Source organism: Leptodactylus fuscus, chromosome 5 (genome assembly GCF_031893055.1).
Source record: "Leptodactylus fuscus isolate aLepFus1 chromosome 5, aLepFus1.hap2, whole genome shotgun sequence".
Classification (NCBI taxonomy): Eukaryota; Metazoa; Chordata; class Amphibia; order Anura; family Leptodactylidae; genus Leptodactylus; species Leptodactylus fuscus.
The window spans coordinates 35,697,444-35,710,542 of record NC_134269.1 but is presented as its reverse complement, the minus strand read 5'-3'; the positions used below and the strand labels follow the sequence as shown (position 1 = coordinate 35,710,542).

General features: G+C 44.6%; 1 protein-coding gene across 1 annotated transcript in view; it reads left to right on the top strand.

Annotated features, from left to right (window-relative positions):
- Positions 1-11,978, top strand: part of SNRNP200 (small nuclear ribonucleoprotein U5 subunit 200) — a 29,881-nt gene extending 17,903 nt beyond the window's left edge. The window contains exons 31-45 of the mRNA XM_075272898.1: positions 1,837-2,064; positions 2,240-2,431; positions 2,911-3,089; positions 3,172-3,323; positions 5,181-5,289; positions 5,370-5,478; positions 6,992-7,181; positions 7,280-7,444; positions 7,532-7,653; positions 9,466-9,609; positions 9,700-9,876; positions 9,986-10,146; positions 10,436-10,517; positions 10,641-10,733; positions 11,607-11,978. Coding sequence (XP_075128999.1) covers positions 1,837-2,064; positions 2,240-2,431; positions 2,911-3,089; positions 3,172-3,323; positions 5,181-5,289; positions 5,370-5,478; positions 6,992-7,181; positions 7,280-7,444; positions 7,532-7,653; positions 9,466-9,609; positions 9,700-9,876; positions 9,986-10,146; positions 10,436-10,517; positions 10,641-10,733; positions 11,607-11,750 — 2,247 coding nt within the window. The 3' untranslated portion in view covers positions 11,751-11,978. The remainder of the gene's footprint in view (positions 1-1,836; positions 2,065-2,239; positions 2,432-2,910; positions 3,090-3,171; positions 3,324-5,180; positions 5,290-5,369; positions 5,479-6,991; positions 7,182-7,279; positions 7,445-7,531; positions 7,654-9,465; positions 9,610-9,699; positions 9,877-9,985; positions 10,147-10,435; positions 10,518-10,640; positions 10,734-11,606) is intronic.
- Positions 11,979-13,099: the final 1,121 nt, after the last annotated feature.

Sequence of the window (13,099 nt, the reverse complement as noted above, 5' to 3'; positions counted from 1 at the left end):
TCTCCGCCGCACCGTTCCTTAGAAATACCAGTTTTTACCGGTATGCAAATGAGTTCTCTCGCAGCGATGGGGGCGGGCCCCAGCGCTCAAACAGCGATGAGGGCATCCCCACCGCTGCCAGAGAAGTGTCTCCAGCGCCGCCTCTTTTTTCGTCCGCCGCGTCATGTTCAATGTCTTCTTCCGGCGCAGGCTCGTAACCAAGTCGAGCAGGCGCACAGGCCACGGGAAAATGGCCGCTATCAATACTGTGCAAGTGGCCATTTTCCCGTAGTCTGCGCAGTCTGCTCTGCTAGAAGTTACGAGCTTGCGCTGGAAGACATTGAAGATGACGCTGTGGATGAAGGAGGCGGCGGCGCTGGAGACACTTCTCTGGCAGCGGTGGGGACGCCCTCATCGCTAATTGAGCGCTGGGGCCCAATCCCATCTCTGCGGGAGAACTCATTTGCATACCGGTAAAAAACTGTATTTCTAAGGAACGGTGCAGCGGAGACCACGTCCCTTTCACAAAAAAAAAAAAATGTTTTAATGGTAGAATCCCTTTAAGTTATCCAATGATTGAAACGTACTGCTTTATACTCTCCTGGCCTCCATGTGCCAGTGTCTCCCTGTACAACCCCTTTTACGTGCTGAAGAGCAAAGGTTTTATTGGAGGTGAATTTGGCGATATTGATGGAGCACATTGTGTGTTTGAGATTTCCCTTGCTTTTGTGTTGTGTGCACCACTGGTCAAGCCCCTGAGGTGAGATGTCTGCCCATATTTCATGAAGCAACTACTGGACAGGGAAAATGTCAGTGCAGCTGTCTTGCTAGTGGCTTTCTCATCCATTACTCTGTCCCTATCAAGTCCTCTTTTTTAATGTGGTTTTCTCCTTCTTAAGTATTGATGACCTATCATTAGTTGTCATCCATATATGATCGGTGGGATCACACACATGGGACCGCTACAGAACAGCTTTTGGAAGAAGTCACAGTGCTCACTAGTTCGTTGTTTTTTGTTTTCTTTTAACTGTAGATTTCAAGCCCCATATAGGGATCTCAATGTACTTTTTTTTTTTTTCTTTTCCTATCAGTATGTCTTTGTAGAATGGGAAGAAATCCACGCAAACACGGGGAGAACATACAAACTCCTTACAGATGTTGTTCCTGGTGGGATTAGAACCCAGGACTCCAGTGCTGCCAGCTGCAGTGCTAACCACTGAGCCACGGTGTTCCCCCTAGTGCTCACTAGTTCTGTGGCCTCTTCACTGTGCCGATGACTTCATATTCATTGGTGACATGGTATACATCTGCAACATCTCAGTCCAATTCCTTTGGAGTTGAGTTCCAGTTCTAACCCCTATGCAGTGTATGGCACTCTGCTTGGTATTTAGTGAAGCAGCCATGGTGGTTGCAAAAATGGGTGTCAAACCTCATTGATCACAAATTGGTGACCTAGGAATAGATATAAAAACTCTGCACTCCACGAAACGTTTGCAGCTGAAAGATCTATTTTTTACATGAAATAGCCGTCCATAGTCATGAAGTGTTACGTTTCGGTCTGACACACAGCGATTGCATCCAGGACATTGGTAGCCTTTAGAGTTATACATGCCAAAAGAAAAGAGAATAACTTGCAGTGGGAAGGGCATCTTGTAGTAATAGGCTATCAATATGCTATTCACCATAATAGTAGATATATTTCTATATACTTGTGTGCAATGTGTTGTTCTAGTGTCGAGTCTGTTTTACCTTCTGTCCTTATGCATTTTTAACCCTTTGGAATGCAAGAGGAAATTCTTACTGGAGACAATACAAGCAGCACTTTCTGACAGCTTTCTTTCCTCTGATTTTATGTAGGTGTTTATGGATTGGTTTGAGAAGTTCCAAGACAGACTGTATAAGAAGGTCGTCTTGCTGACTGGTGAAACGAGCACCGATCTAAAGCTCCTTGGGAAAGGAAACATCATCATCAGCACACCAGAGAAGTGGGACATCCTGTCCAGACGCTGGAAGCAACGTAAAAACGTGCAGAATGTCAGCCTCTTCATCGTAGATGAGACTCATCTCATTGGTGGAGCCAACGGGGTGAGTTATTCTATGATGATTTGCTCCTTTACTCCTTCCAGTACAATCCTCCATTATAAAATGGGGCCATGCTCTTCTATACACTGCAGAATCTTCAGAGTACTTTGCAGAATATAAAAGAAGATTGCCATTCACTTTTAATTTTGTCGAACTTTTCCTCTGCTCTTCTCCACAGCCTGTGTTAGAGGTTATCTGTTCCCGTATGCGCTACATCTCCTCCCAGATCGAAAGGCCGATCCGTATAGTGGCTCTGAGCTCCTCTCTGTCCAATGCCAAGGATGTGGCTCACTGGCTTGGATGCAGTGCTACATCAACTTTTAACTTCCATCCTAATGTGAGGCCAGTCCCCCTAGAGCTACACATACAGGTAAGATTTGTGTGTGCATGTTGGCTTACATTGTTGTCCTTTGTACTAGTGGTTCCATTCTGGTGGGAGTTAAAGATGCTTAAAGGGGTTGTTTAGGATCATAAAATGATATGCAATTAGCAGGGAGGACTAGAAAGTGAAAGTACTTTCATGTTTATCTGTACCGTGCGGACTGTCACCGCCGTATGACAGCCAGTATCAACAGGACCTCATTTAACACTATACTGCTGAAAACTATGGTGGTCCCATCGACCTGATGTCATCGCTGCAGCCACTCTGTATATTAACACAGGAATGGTAGGTGTCGGTGTTTTCTATGTTTTCTAACCCTCCCCTGCTGTCTTCATTTTATTTTTTGGTCCCAGACAACCCCTTTTACTTTCATAGTAAAAATGAGTTGATCCAGTCTGTCCATGCCATTGGCGTCAGTGTGTAGTGTTACTGTTCACTATTAGTAAACCATCATTTCTAACTTCTAGGGATTTAACATCAGTCACACGCAAACCAGACTGCTTTCCATGGCCAAGCCAGTTTACCACGCCATTGTGAAGCACTCGCCCAAAAAGCCCATCATTGTATTTGTTCCATCTCGGAAGCAGACGCGGCTTACAGCCATTGACATTCTCACTACATGCGCCTCTGATGTCCAGCGACAAAGGTACGGTTCATGTAAAATATCTCTGAAAGCTTTTCTAATATAATACGCACATCACTGACTTTTGAGTGGCTTGTTTTTTAAGGTTCCTTCACTGCACAGAGAAAGACCTGGCACCATATCTGGAGAAACTCAGTGATAGTACTTTAAAAGAGACCTTGCTGAATGGTGTGGGGTATCTACATGAGGGGCTGTCGTCTTTAGAGAGGCGCATTGTGGAACAGCTCTTCAATTCCGGTAATATATCTGTGTGCTTTTTCTCTGATATTCACTAATAATTGAATGAAATTTTTGCGTGTTTCCATTGTCTGTGTGCAGTGGTCATATATACACGTCTGCACAGGTGTTAGGTAGACCCTGTCTTTGTAATGTTGCAGTTCTCCATTTATTACCTACTAGCATGTGCCCGTGACTTTGTCTGCGGGTTGGTTGCGGCGCTGAGCCGCGTTTACGTAGCGAACTCATGGTGGCTATGATCCGCCGCACTCCTTACGCCATTGGGTCCCCTCCCTATTTACTACTTTCCCCCGCCCCCCTACCTGGGCTCTACACCCCACCCCCTTCCCGCTCATCATGCCCCTTTCCTCTGCAACGCGCTCCCATGCCCCTTTTTTCTCTGACACACCTTCCTCGCACCCACGCCCCTCTTTCTCTTGTGGTGCAATTGCAGCCGCCCCACCCGCTTGTGGGATTCCCCACCTCCCCGCGGCACTGGCCCTCGCCGGTTACCCCTCCCTTGGAGGCCCCCCCAAACAACCATCCCCCCAGCTCCCTCATCCCCCCCCAAAACAACGCCCCTCAAACCCCCTACACAACCACCAAACCCCTCAATAAACCTACCCCTACATTGTGTGTCGGCACTGCTACATCACAGCCTGTGCCGCACAGCACAACCAGACATGGCCCAGGCTGAGCAGCACCCGGTCCTGGTGAACTCACCAAAGAAGTATAGGCGATCCAGTTCTGTTTCAGCCGCTACGTATGCTGACATGTGCTAGAAGATCCGGGTCTCTAGCCAAGAAAAAGTTGACATTCACTAATCCTCTGCTAACACAGTTACAGCCACCACAAGGATTTTGAAAAGATATCCTTCAAGCTCATCTGAAGAATGGCTCACATGGGAAACCTTTATGACTTTTAGGACCAATGATCAGCCGCATTCTGGGACCGGCTTATCTACTTCCGGCATTCCGGTATTTATGATTGTGTCTCCAGTCGTCTCATGAGACTCCTTAAGGAAGACTATAGTTGTGCATTGATGGTTGTGATATGGACCCCGAGCGTTATCTTCCAGGTTTTCTCGTAGTAGTTGAAAGACAGATGGAATGACTTCTGGACTTGTGTAAATGGAGGAGCACCCGGATTTATTGATATTACACTTTATTCCATACGGAGACGGTGGAACATCTTCCTGCAAACCTACAAGTTACTACTACAGTATCCACATGGCCAGATTTATTTTTTATATTTTCCCTGGCAGCCTTCAAATGTAGATTTGTGAACTTGCACAGAGGAGCCTTTCTGGAGAAAACAAAAAAGGGCATTTCAGACTTGACGTTACCAGATCCTGCCCTTTAAAGGATATGTAAAGGATGACCCTACTTGTCAGACCTATTGTGCCAATATTGCAGTTGCCTCTGTTTCCTTGTCAAGAATTTCCCTCCGAACCTTTGGGATGGAGATACTACAGTCAGATCACTGGACCAGCTTATTACCCGATCAACACTGCCAGGTTTCCTCTTAGATAGAGGAACCAAGACCTGTTGGTTTTGTGTTGTGCCCTGGCACCGGTGTCTGAGAATGACCCGTCTTCTGAGTAGAAACCTATTAAAACAAAAGAGAAAGTAAGAAAAGAGTCCTGCCTCTTCCAAAGTTTCAAGAGAAATAAAAAATACTGAGGCTGAGTAGGGCGGGGTTCCTCTTATAGGAGGGCCTTAATTGTTTAATGACTATTGCTTGTTAACCTGTCCATTCTAATTGTATCTAGGGGGATAATATCCCGTGTGTGTGCACTGCCTTCTATAAGAATTCCTTGTGCTGCGGCTTTCTTGCTTTATTTTGCTGTCTCTTATCAGTTCTTCTTGTCCATCACAGGGGCGGTGCAGGTTATCGTGGCTTCTCGCAGCCTTTGCTGGGGTCTGAACATTTCTGCTCATCTGGTTATCATTATGGACACTCAATATTACAATGGAAAGATTCATGCGTACGTATGGTTCATTCCGCAGATATGAGAGTTTTCTTCTTACTGTCTTTTACCTTATAGTAATTTTCCCTTCTTCTCAGGTACGTGGATTATCCCATCTACGATGTTCTCCAGATGGTGGGGTACGCCAACCGACCTTTACAGGATGATGAAGGCCGATGTGTCATTATGTGTCAGGGATCAAAGAAGGTGAGAAAAATGCCGTACCTAATATACATTAGCTTTACTGGCAAACCAGGATCTTTGTTTACAGTTCACTGGATGGAATCTTGTTGATATCCAGAGGCGGAAATCCTTTCCTGATCTTATCAAAATTGACACAGACACGCCTTAAAGGGAGTCTGTCAGCAGTAGAGTGGTTTTTACACTTTCCAACGATTGCTTTCTTATTCCTTCAGTTAGTTTTATGATGATTTTCCCGCTGACTCCCCCTTTAAACTGAGTCCTCTGATGCATTGTAACAGAACCAGCTATTATATTCGCCCAGGGGTGTAAACTAAATGTTACCATCACTTGCTCGGCTTACAAACTGTAGCAGCGAGTGTAGGTGCTGCTGCGCTGACCAGCAGACTCAGCACTGTATTAGAGATCTGCAGGGTCCTGGATGTCAGACCCCTGCACATTTAATATTGATGGCCTACCCTAAGGATAGACCATCAATTTTTCAAAGTCAATAACCCTAAAAAGAGAGAAGCTGAAAAACAGAAGAGGAATTTATTAAGACTGCCATTTCCTATGCCTGTCTTAGTTCATTTCCCTGCCGGCATGAGATGCCCCAGAATCTAAGAGATCTCGGCCAATTAAAAATTCTCAGAACTGCCAGAACGGAAATTTATTCCAGCTAAGATTTCTGATATAACTCCTGCCAGTTTTCAGGCTTAGGTGTACCTGTGCACCACTGTGCTAAAAAGTGGCATGTGCCCAATTTACTAGTAGTGGTGGTTAGTACCCCACAAAGACTATTAGTAATCTGCAGTATCAGTATACCGTATATATTCGAGTATAAGCCGAATTTTTAAGCACAGTTTTTGTGCTGAAAAGCCCCCCTCGGCTTATACTCGAGTCAAGAAAAAAAAAATAATTTTTTGCTGGTGGTCTATGACCAGCCGCAATAGTAATGTATAGAATCTCCCAAAAAATAATGAAAAAAAAAAAAGCTTTAAAAAATATAATAAAAAAAAATAAAAGTTGTAAATCCCTCCTTTCCCTAGAATACATATAAAAGTAGAAAATGACAGTGACACACATACACATTAGGTATCCCTGTGTCTGACAGTGCCCGGTCTACTGAATATAGGGGATCTGCAGTGCTGTTCCGTCAGGAAGGGGTTAATAGGAGCACTGCATATTCCCTATATTCAGCCAGGCTGAATTCCAAGTGGGGGAAAAAAGTCCTCAAGCTCAAGGAAGGGGCCGACAGACAACCAAAACACCCCCTCCCCTTTCCCAGCAACTACTGCACCCAAAAACCATTTTAATTATGAAATTTTCCAGTAGCTGCTGCATTTCCCCCCCTCGGCTTATACTCGAGTCAATAAGTTTTCCCAGTTTTTTGTGGTAAAATTAGGGGGTCGGCTTATACTCGAGTTTATACGGTATATACTATATATTAGATTATTTATCACCACCATTTCTCTGGTTACAGTGGCTCCCCTGTCTGTATTGGTATAGTCACCCCTTTTCCTTTTTACTTATTCCCCAGGACTTCTTCAAAAAATTCCTCTATGAGCCCCTCCCAGTGGAATCGCACTTGGATCACTGTCTACATGACCATTTCAATGCTGAGATAGTCACCAAGACCATAGAAAACAAACAGGACGCAGTGGACTACCTGACCTGGACGTTCCTGTACCGGCGCATGACACAGAATCCGAATTACTACAACTTACAGGGTGAGTATTGGAGAAGTCTTGGCACCACTGGAGGGGTATTAGCCAGCTCTCTGCCCCAGGATATGAATAACTTGAGGTTTTTTGTGTGTTTGTTTCAGGTGTGTCACATAGACATCTATCAGATCATTTGTCAGAACTAGTGGAACAGACGCTCAGTGACCTAGAACAGTCCAAATGTATCAGTATTGAAGATGAAATGGATGTTGCTCCTCTTAACTTGGGCATGATAGCAGCATATTATTACATCAACTACACCACCATAGGTGAGCAAATCCCCCTCAGTCCTTCATGATCTTGAGGAATCTTCTATCACTACGCCCTAATCTCATTGTTTTTATTTTCTTTTATAGAACTGTTCAGCATGTCATTGAATGCCAAGACCAAGGTGAGGGGATTAATTGAAATCATCTCCAATGCTGCTGAGTATGAGAGCATACCTATTCGCCACCGAGAAGATAACCTGCTGCGCCAGGTGAGCAAAAAGGCCTATTGTTTTATAGCTATATATCGTATAACCCTATATATCACAGAGCTCAGCTTCTCCCCTCTATCATATAACCCTATATATCACAGAGCTCAGCTACTCTCCTCTATGAGATAACCCTATATATCACAGAGCTCAGCTTCTCTCCTCTCTCATATAACCCTATATATCACAGAGCTCAGCTTCTCTCCTCTCTCATATAACCCTATATATCACAGAGCTCAGCTTCTCTCCTCTCTCATGTAACCCTATATATCACAGAGCTCAGCTTCTCTCCTCTCTCATATAACCCTATATATCACAGAGCTCAGCTTCTCTCCTCTCTCATATAACACTATATATCACAGAGCTCAGTTTCTCTCCTCTATCCTATAATCCTTTATATCACAGAGCTCAGCTTCTCTCCTCTCTCATATAACCCTATATATCACAGAGCTCAGCTTCTCTCCTCTCTCATATAACCCTATATATCACAGAGCTCAGCTTCTCTCCTCTCTCATATAACCCTATATATCACAGAGCTCAGCTTCTCTCCTCTCTCATGTAACCCTATATATCACAGAGCTCAGCTTCTCTCCTCTCTCATATAACCCTATATATCACAGAGCTCAGCTTCTCTCCTCTATCATATAACCCTGTATATCACAGAGCACAGCTTCTCTCTATCATATAACCCTATATATCACAGAGCTCAGCTTCTCTCCTCTATCATATATCCCTATATATCACAGAGCTCAGCTTCTCTCCTCTATCATATATCCCTATATATCACAGAGCTCAGCTTCTCTCCTCTATGAGATAACCCTATATATCACAGAGCTCAGCTTCTCTCCTCTCTCATATAACCCTATATATCACAGAGCTCAGCTTCTCTCCTCTATCATATAACCCTATATATCACAGAGCTCAGCTTCTCTCCTCTATCCTATAATCCTTTATATCACAGAGCTCAGCTTCTCTCCTCTCTCATATAACCCTATATATCACAGAGCTCAGCTTCTCTCCCATATCATATAACCCTATATATCACAGAGCTCAGCTTCTCTCCTCTATCCTATAATCCTTTATATCACAGAGCTCAGCTTCTCTCCTGTATAATATAATCCTATATATCACAGAGCTCAGCTTCTCTCCTCTCTCATATAACCCTATATATCACAGAGCTCAGCTTCTCTCCTCTATCATATAACCCTATATATCACAGAGCTCAGCTTCTCTCCTCTATCATATAATCCTATATATCACATAGCTCAGCTTCTCTCCTCTATCATATAACCCTATATATCACAGAGCTCAGCTTCTCTCCTCTCTCATGTAACCCTATATATCACAGAGCTCAGCTTCTCTCCTCTATCATTTAACCCTATATATCACAGAGCTCAGCTTCTCTCCTCTATCCTATAATCCTTTATATCACAGAGCTCAGCTTCTCTCCTGTATAATATAATCCTATATATCACAGAGCTCAGCTTCTCTCCTCTCTCATATAACCCTATATATCACAGAGCACAGCTTCTCTCCTCTATCATATAACCCTGTATATCGCAGAGCTCAGCTTCTCTCTATCTATCATATAACCCTATATATCACAGAGCTCAGCTTCTCTCCTCTCTCATATAACCCTATATATCACAGAGCACAGCTTCTCTCCTCTATCATATAACCCTATATATCACAGAGCTCAGCTTCTCTCCTCTCTTTCCTGCTTTCAGATAGGGCAGCTAGTCTGAAATCTAAATTGTGATGTGGGATTCTGCAATGATATAAGTCTTCTCCTATTTTCCCTTTGACCTCCTCCAGCTGGCACAGAAAGTTCCTCATAAACTTACTAATCCCAAGTTCAATGACCCCCATGTGAAGACCAACCTGCTCCTCCAGGCTCACCTCTCCAGGATGCAGCTGAGTGCAGAACTCCAGTCAGACACGGAGGAAATTCTTAGCAAGGTGAGAAATGAGGCAGCAGGCAATGTCTGGTAAGGCCGCCCAGTATGACACCATTTAATGTTTTACCTGTTGTACCCATGTCTTCTCCAGGCAATCCGGCTCATCCAGGCGTGTGTGGATGTGCTCTCCAGTAATGGCTGGCTCAGCCCAGCTCTCGCTGCTATGGAACTGGCACAAATGGTCACCCAAGCTATGTGGTCCAAGGACTCCTATCTGAAACAGCTGCCGCACTTCACAATTGAGCATATCAAGAGGTGTACTGAGAAGGTAAAATGTCTTCTAGCACTGCTAGGCCTATGGTTACAACCGCCTTGTATCATCAGAGCGGGCAGCTTTCGGGGCACACTGCTGACTGCTGATTTATCTTACACCATAGGGAGTGGAGAGTGTATTTGATATCATGGAGATGGAGGATGAGGATCGCTCAGAGCTGCTTCAGCTCTCAGATAGCCAAATGGCCGACGTGGCCCGGTTCTGTAACCGGTATCCCAATATCGAGCTCTCTTATGAAGTGGCAGAAAAGGAATCTATAAGGAGGTGAGTACCAGTCCTGTAGCCGTGTTCAGTATAATGTGGCTGTTCACTACTACAGCCCATAGATATATGGCTTTGGCCTGGCTGTCCCTGAAAATATTCTGTCAGGGAAAACTGAGATCCAAGAGACTGGGTATCACCAGTCATCCTATTGACCTGGAGAGCTCTGGTCTTTATTGCCACGTCTCCATTTAACAGGTTAATGGTACTGACCAGTTTATGTCCTACTTTATTGTATGGCTTTATTTGGTTCATCTAGTTGTGGTTTTAAGAGGATTCTTTTTACTTTCAGTGGTGGAGCTGTCGTGGTTCTTGTGCAGCTGGAGCGTGAAGAGGAGGTGACGGGACCGGTCATCGCTCCTCTCTTCCCTCAGGTATATTCTACAAGTCAACCCACATAACTTGGGAGCCTTTACCACGTCTGGAATTCATTTTGTTGCTTTGTGTGATATGTAATCCAGTTTGATGAAGGTTTTTTTTATTTAATACATTTCCAGAAACGTGAGGAGGGCTGGTGGGTTGTCATTGGAGATGCGAAGTCAAACAGCCTGATCTCCATCAAGAGACTGACACTTCAGCAGAAGGCCAAGGTGAGTGTGAAATAACTATATATTCTTCAACATATAGAAAATGTACAACATGTCCCAGCAGTTATATCAGACCCAGAAAAACAAATTTGAGAAATAAATATCCCATTTTGATCTTTAGGTATGAGGTTTGCTCCCAAGTGTCCCCAATAAAACAACCTCAAGTAGTAGCCCCACACATTGCTATAGGTGTATATAAGGCAGGATCCCAACTGTACAATAGATCATCTGCTCTTTAAAGGGAACCTGTCGGGTGGCATTTTCACCATAAACTTGCCCTTTCATGTGTAAACAAATAGATTACAGAAGGGCACCAATAGAAAAAGATCAGTATTTCACTGCGCACAAGCTGGGGACAGTTTATGGTGGGGAAAAAAAAACTCTTGACAAGTTCCCTTCTAAAACCGTACCAGTTTTGGAAATCGCGGCGTATCTGCACTGTGGTTTTTACCGCAAAGTGAGCATGAGATTTGCTACAATCCCATCCACTTTGCCCTGACTGTAAAATGCCACGTGCGGCCCCAGCGTTAAAGGGTTTTTCAGGTCATATAGATAACCTCAGCCTCTTCACTGAATATGAAGCACAGTGTTGTACATATCGTATGGGCCATGCTTGATATTGCAGCTCAGCCCCATTCCCTTACACCTATGCAGGGCAGATCTAGACTGGCATAGGAATTGCGAGTCTCGGTAAGTCTCTGTTGGGTGCAGTCTGTCCCCATGGAGCCCCCACAGCAGCAGGTAATGGCTGTCTATTGTGTATTTCCCTATGACCAGTTATAGACTCTTCAGAGTATGATATAAGCTCTAATACACATTCAGAAACAAACATAAATCACTCTTTTCGCTGACATGTTTTTCTTTTCCTTCCCTCAGGTGAAGCTGGATTTTGTGGCCCCAGCTACAGGGACCCACAATTACACCCTTTACTTCATGAGTGACGCCTACATGGGCTGTGACCAGGAGTACAAGTTCAGCGTAGATGTAAAGGAGGCGGAAAGTGACAGTGACTCGGATTAGGGCAGTTACCATCACGGTGGGGGGAGGGGGCTGACATTAGTCTGTCTCTTCTCTTCAGCAATTGAAATGAAACAACCGTTCACGACGTCTCGTAGACAATGTTATTGTAAATAGGAGCTTTTAAATGTCACATTCGGGAACACTGTGACACGTGAATCTGTAATGAAAGTCATGTCCTTGTTCTGTCTCTTTACTAGTTTATATAATAAACTTTGGTTTTGTAAGTTGTGTGCATGTGCTGTGAAGAGTGTTTTCCGTAGGATTTCACTTTCAGGGGAAGGTATAGGCTATCGGGCAGGGAAGAGCGGGACCAACAACGTGGCACATCTTTGATGCTAAAAAGGGTCATGTCCCTAAAATGCTTCATATCTTCTCCATATAACTGGGTTGGTAACTTTCCCCAGTATCACCATCTGGCCTGGGTCTGATGTGAGTAACACTGATCTAGCGCAGAGCCAATATCCTGACTGGAAAGAACCCCAAAGAGGAGGATGAGCCCAAATAAAGCCGCTCGCAGGAGCTGGACCAAGATGGCTCCTCTGCACCACTACACGGTCTAGCACGCCCTGATCTGCCTCATTCTCCAGCTAGTACGGCCGCCTCACCTGAGTCTATAAGAGTTGACTAGTAAGGTTCACTTTGGAAGACAAAAAGCTGCCCACCTTGAAAGTGACTTGTGACAAGGCAATCCGTTGGGTGGTTGGTATTCCAGAGAGGGCTATGGAGTGTCTGAAAGATGTTTCCAGAGGTGTCTTCTGCAGCCTTACAGCCAAACAGACTCTCCCAGTTCCAGCCAAGCCTTTTCCTACAGAAACACCACTATATGACCTTTCCTGGCCCGCTTGCTAAACTGAAAGAATAGTGATATTGCACTACGTTGGACCAGTAATGCTGGTGGACCCCTTCTCCATATTCCTGGATTTTTTTGTCAGAACTGTAGAGGTATATGGGGCTATGGCCATCCTTTCCCAACCCACCTTGCATGGCTCATCCTCCTGCATTGCTACCATGCAGTATGTCTGGCCTGCTCTTCCTTACTGGACTTCCAGTCTTTCCCTACACACAATGCGGTTCCTTCATTGACTATTATTGCCATGTTTGTATAGGTAGCTGATAATGTTATATGGCTTAATTGTTCTACCATGTGTATGTGGCCAGTTTCAGAAGCTGCTGCACTACACGGTGTCCCTGCTCCCACCAGACCTCAAACTCTCATTACTGTTGTGCTGGTTTTACACGATGGTTTATCAGGGCGTCTTTAGGAGCAGAGTGTAGGTTCCTGACATGGACTATACAAGAGCTAGGCTCTCCTAGCTGGAGGAACATGGATGCTATCTTCATTCCTCCGA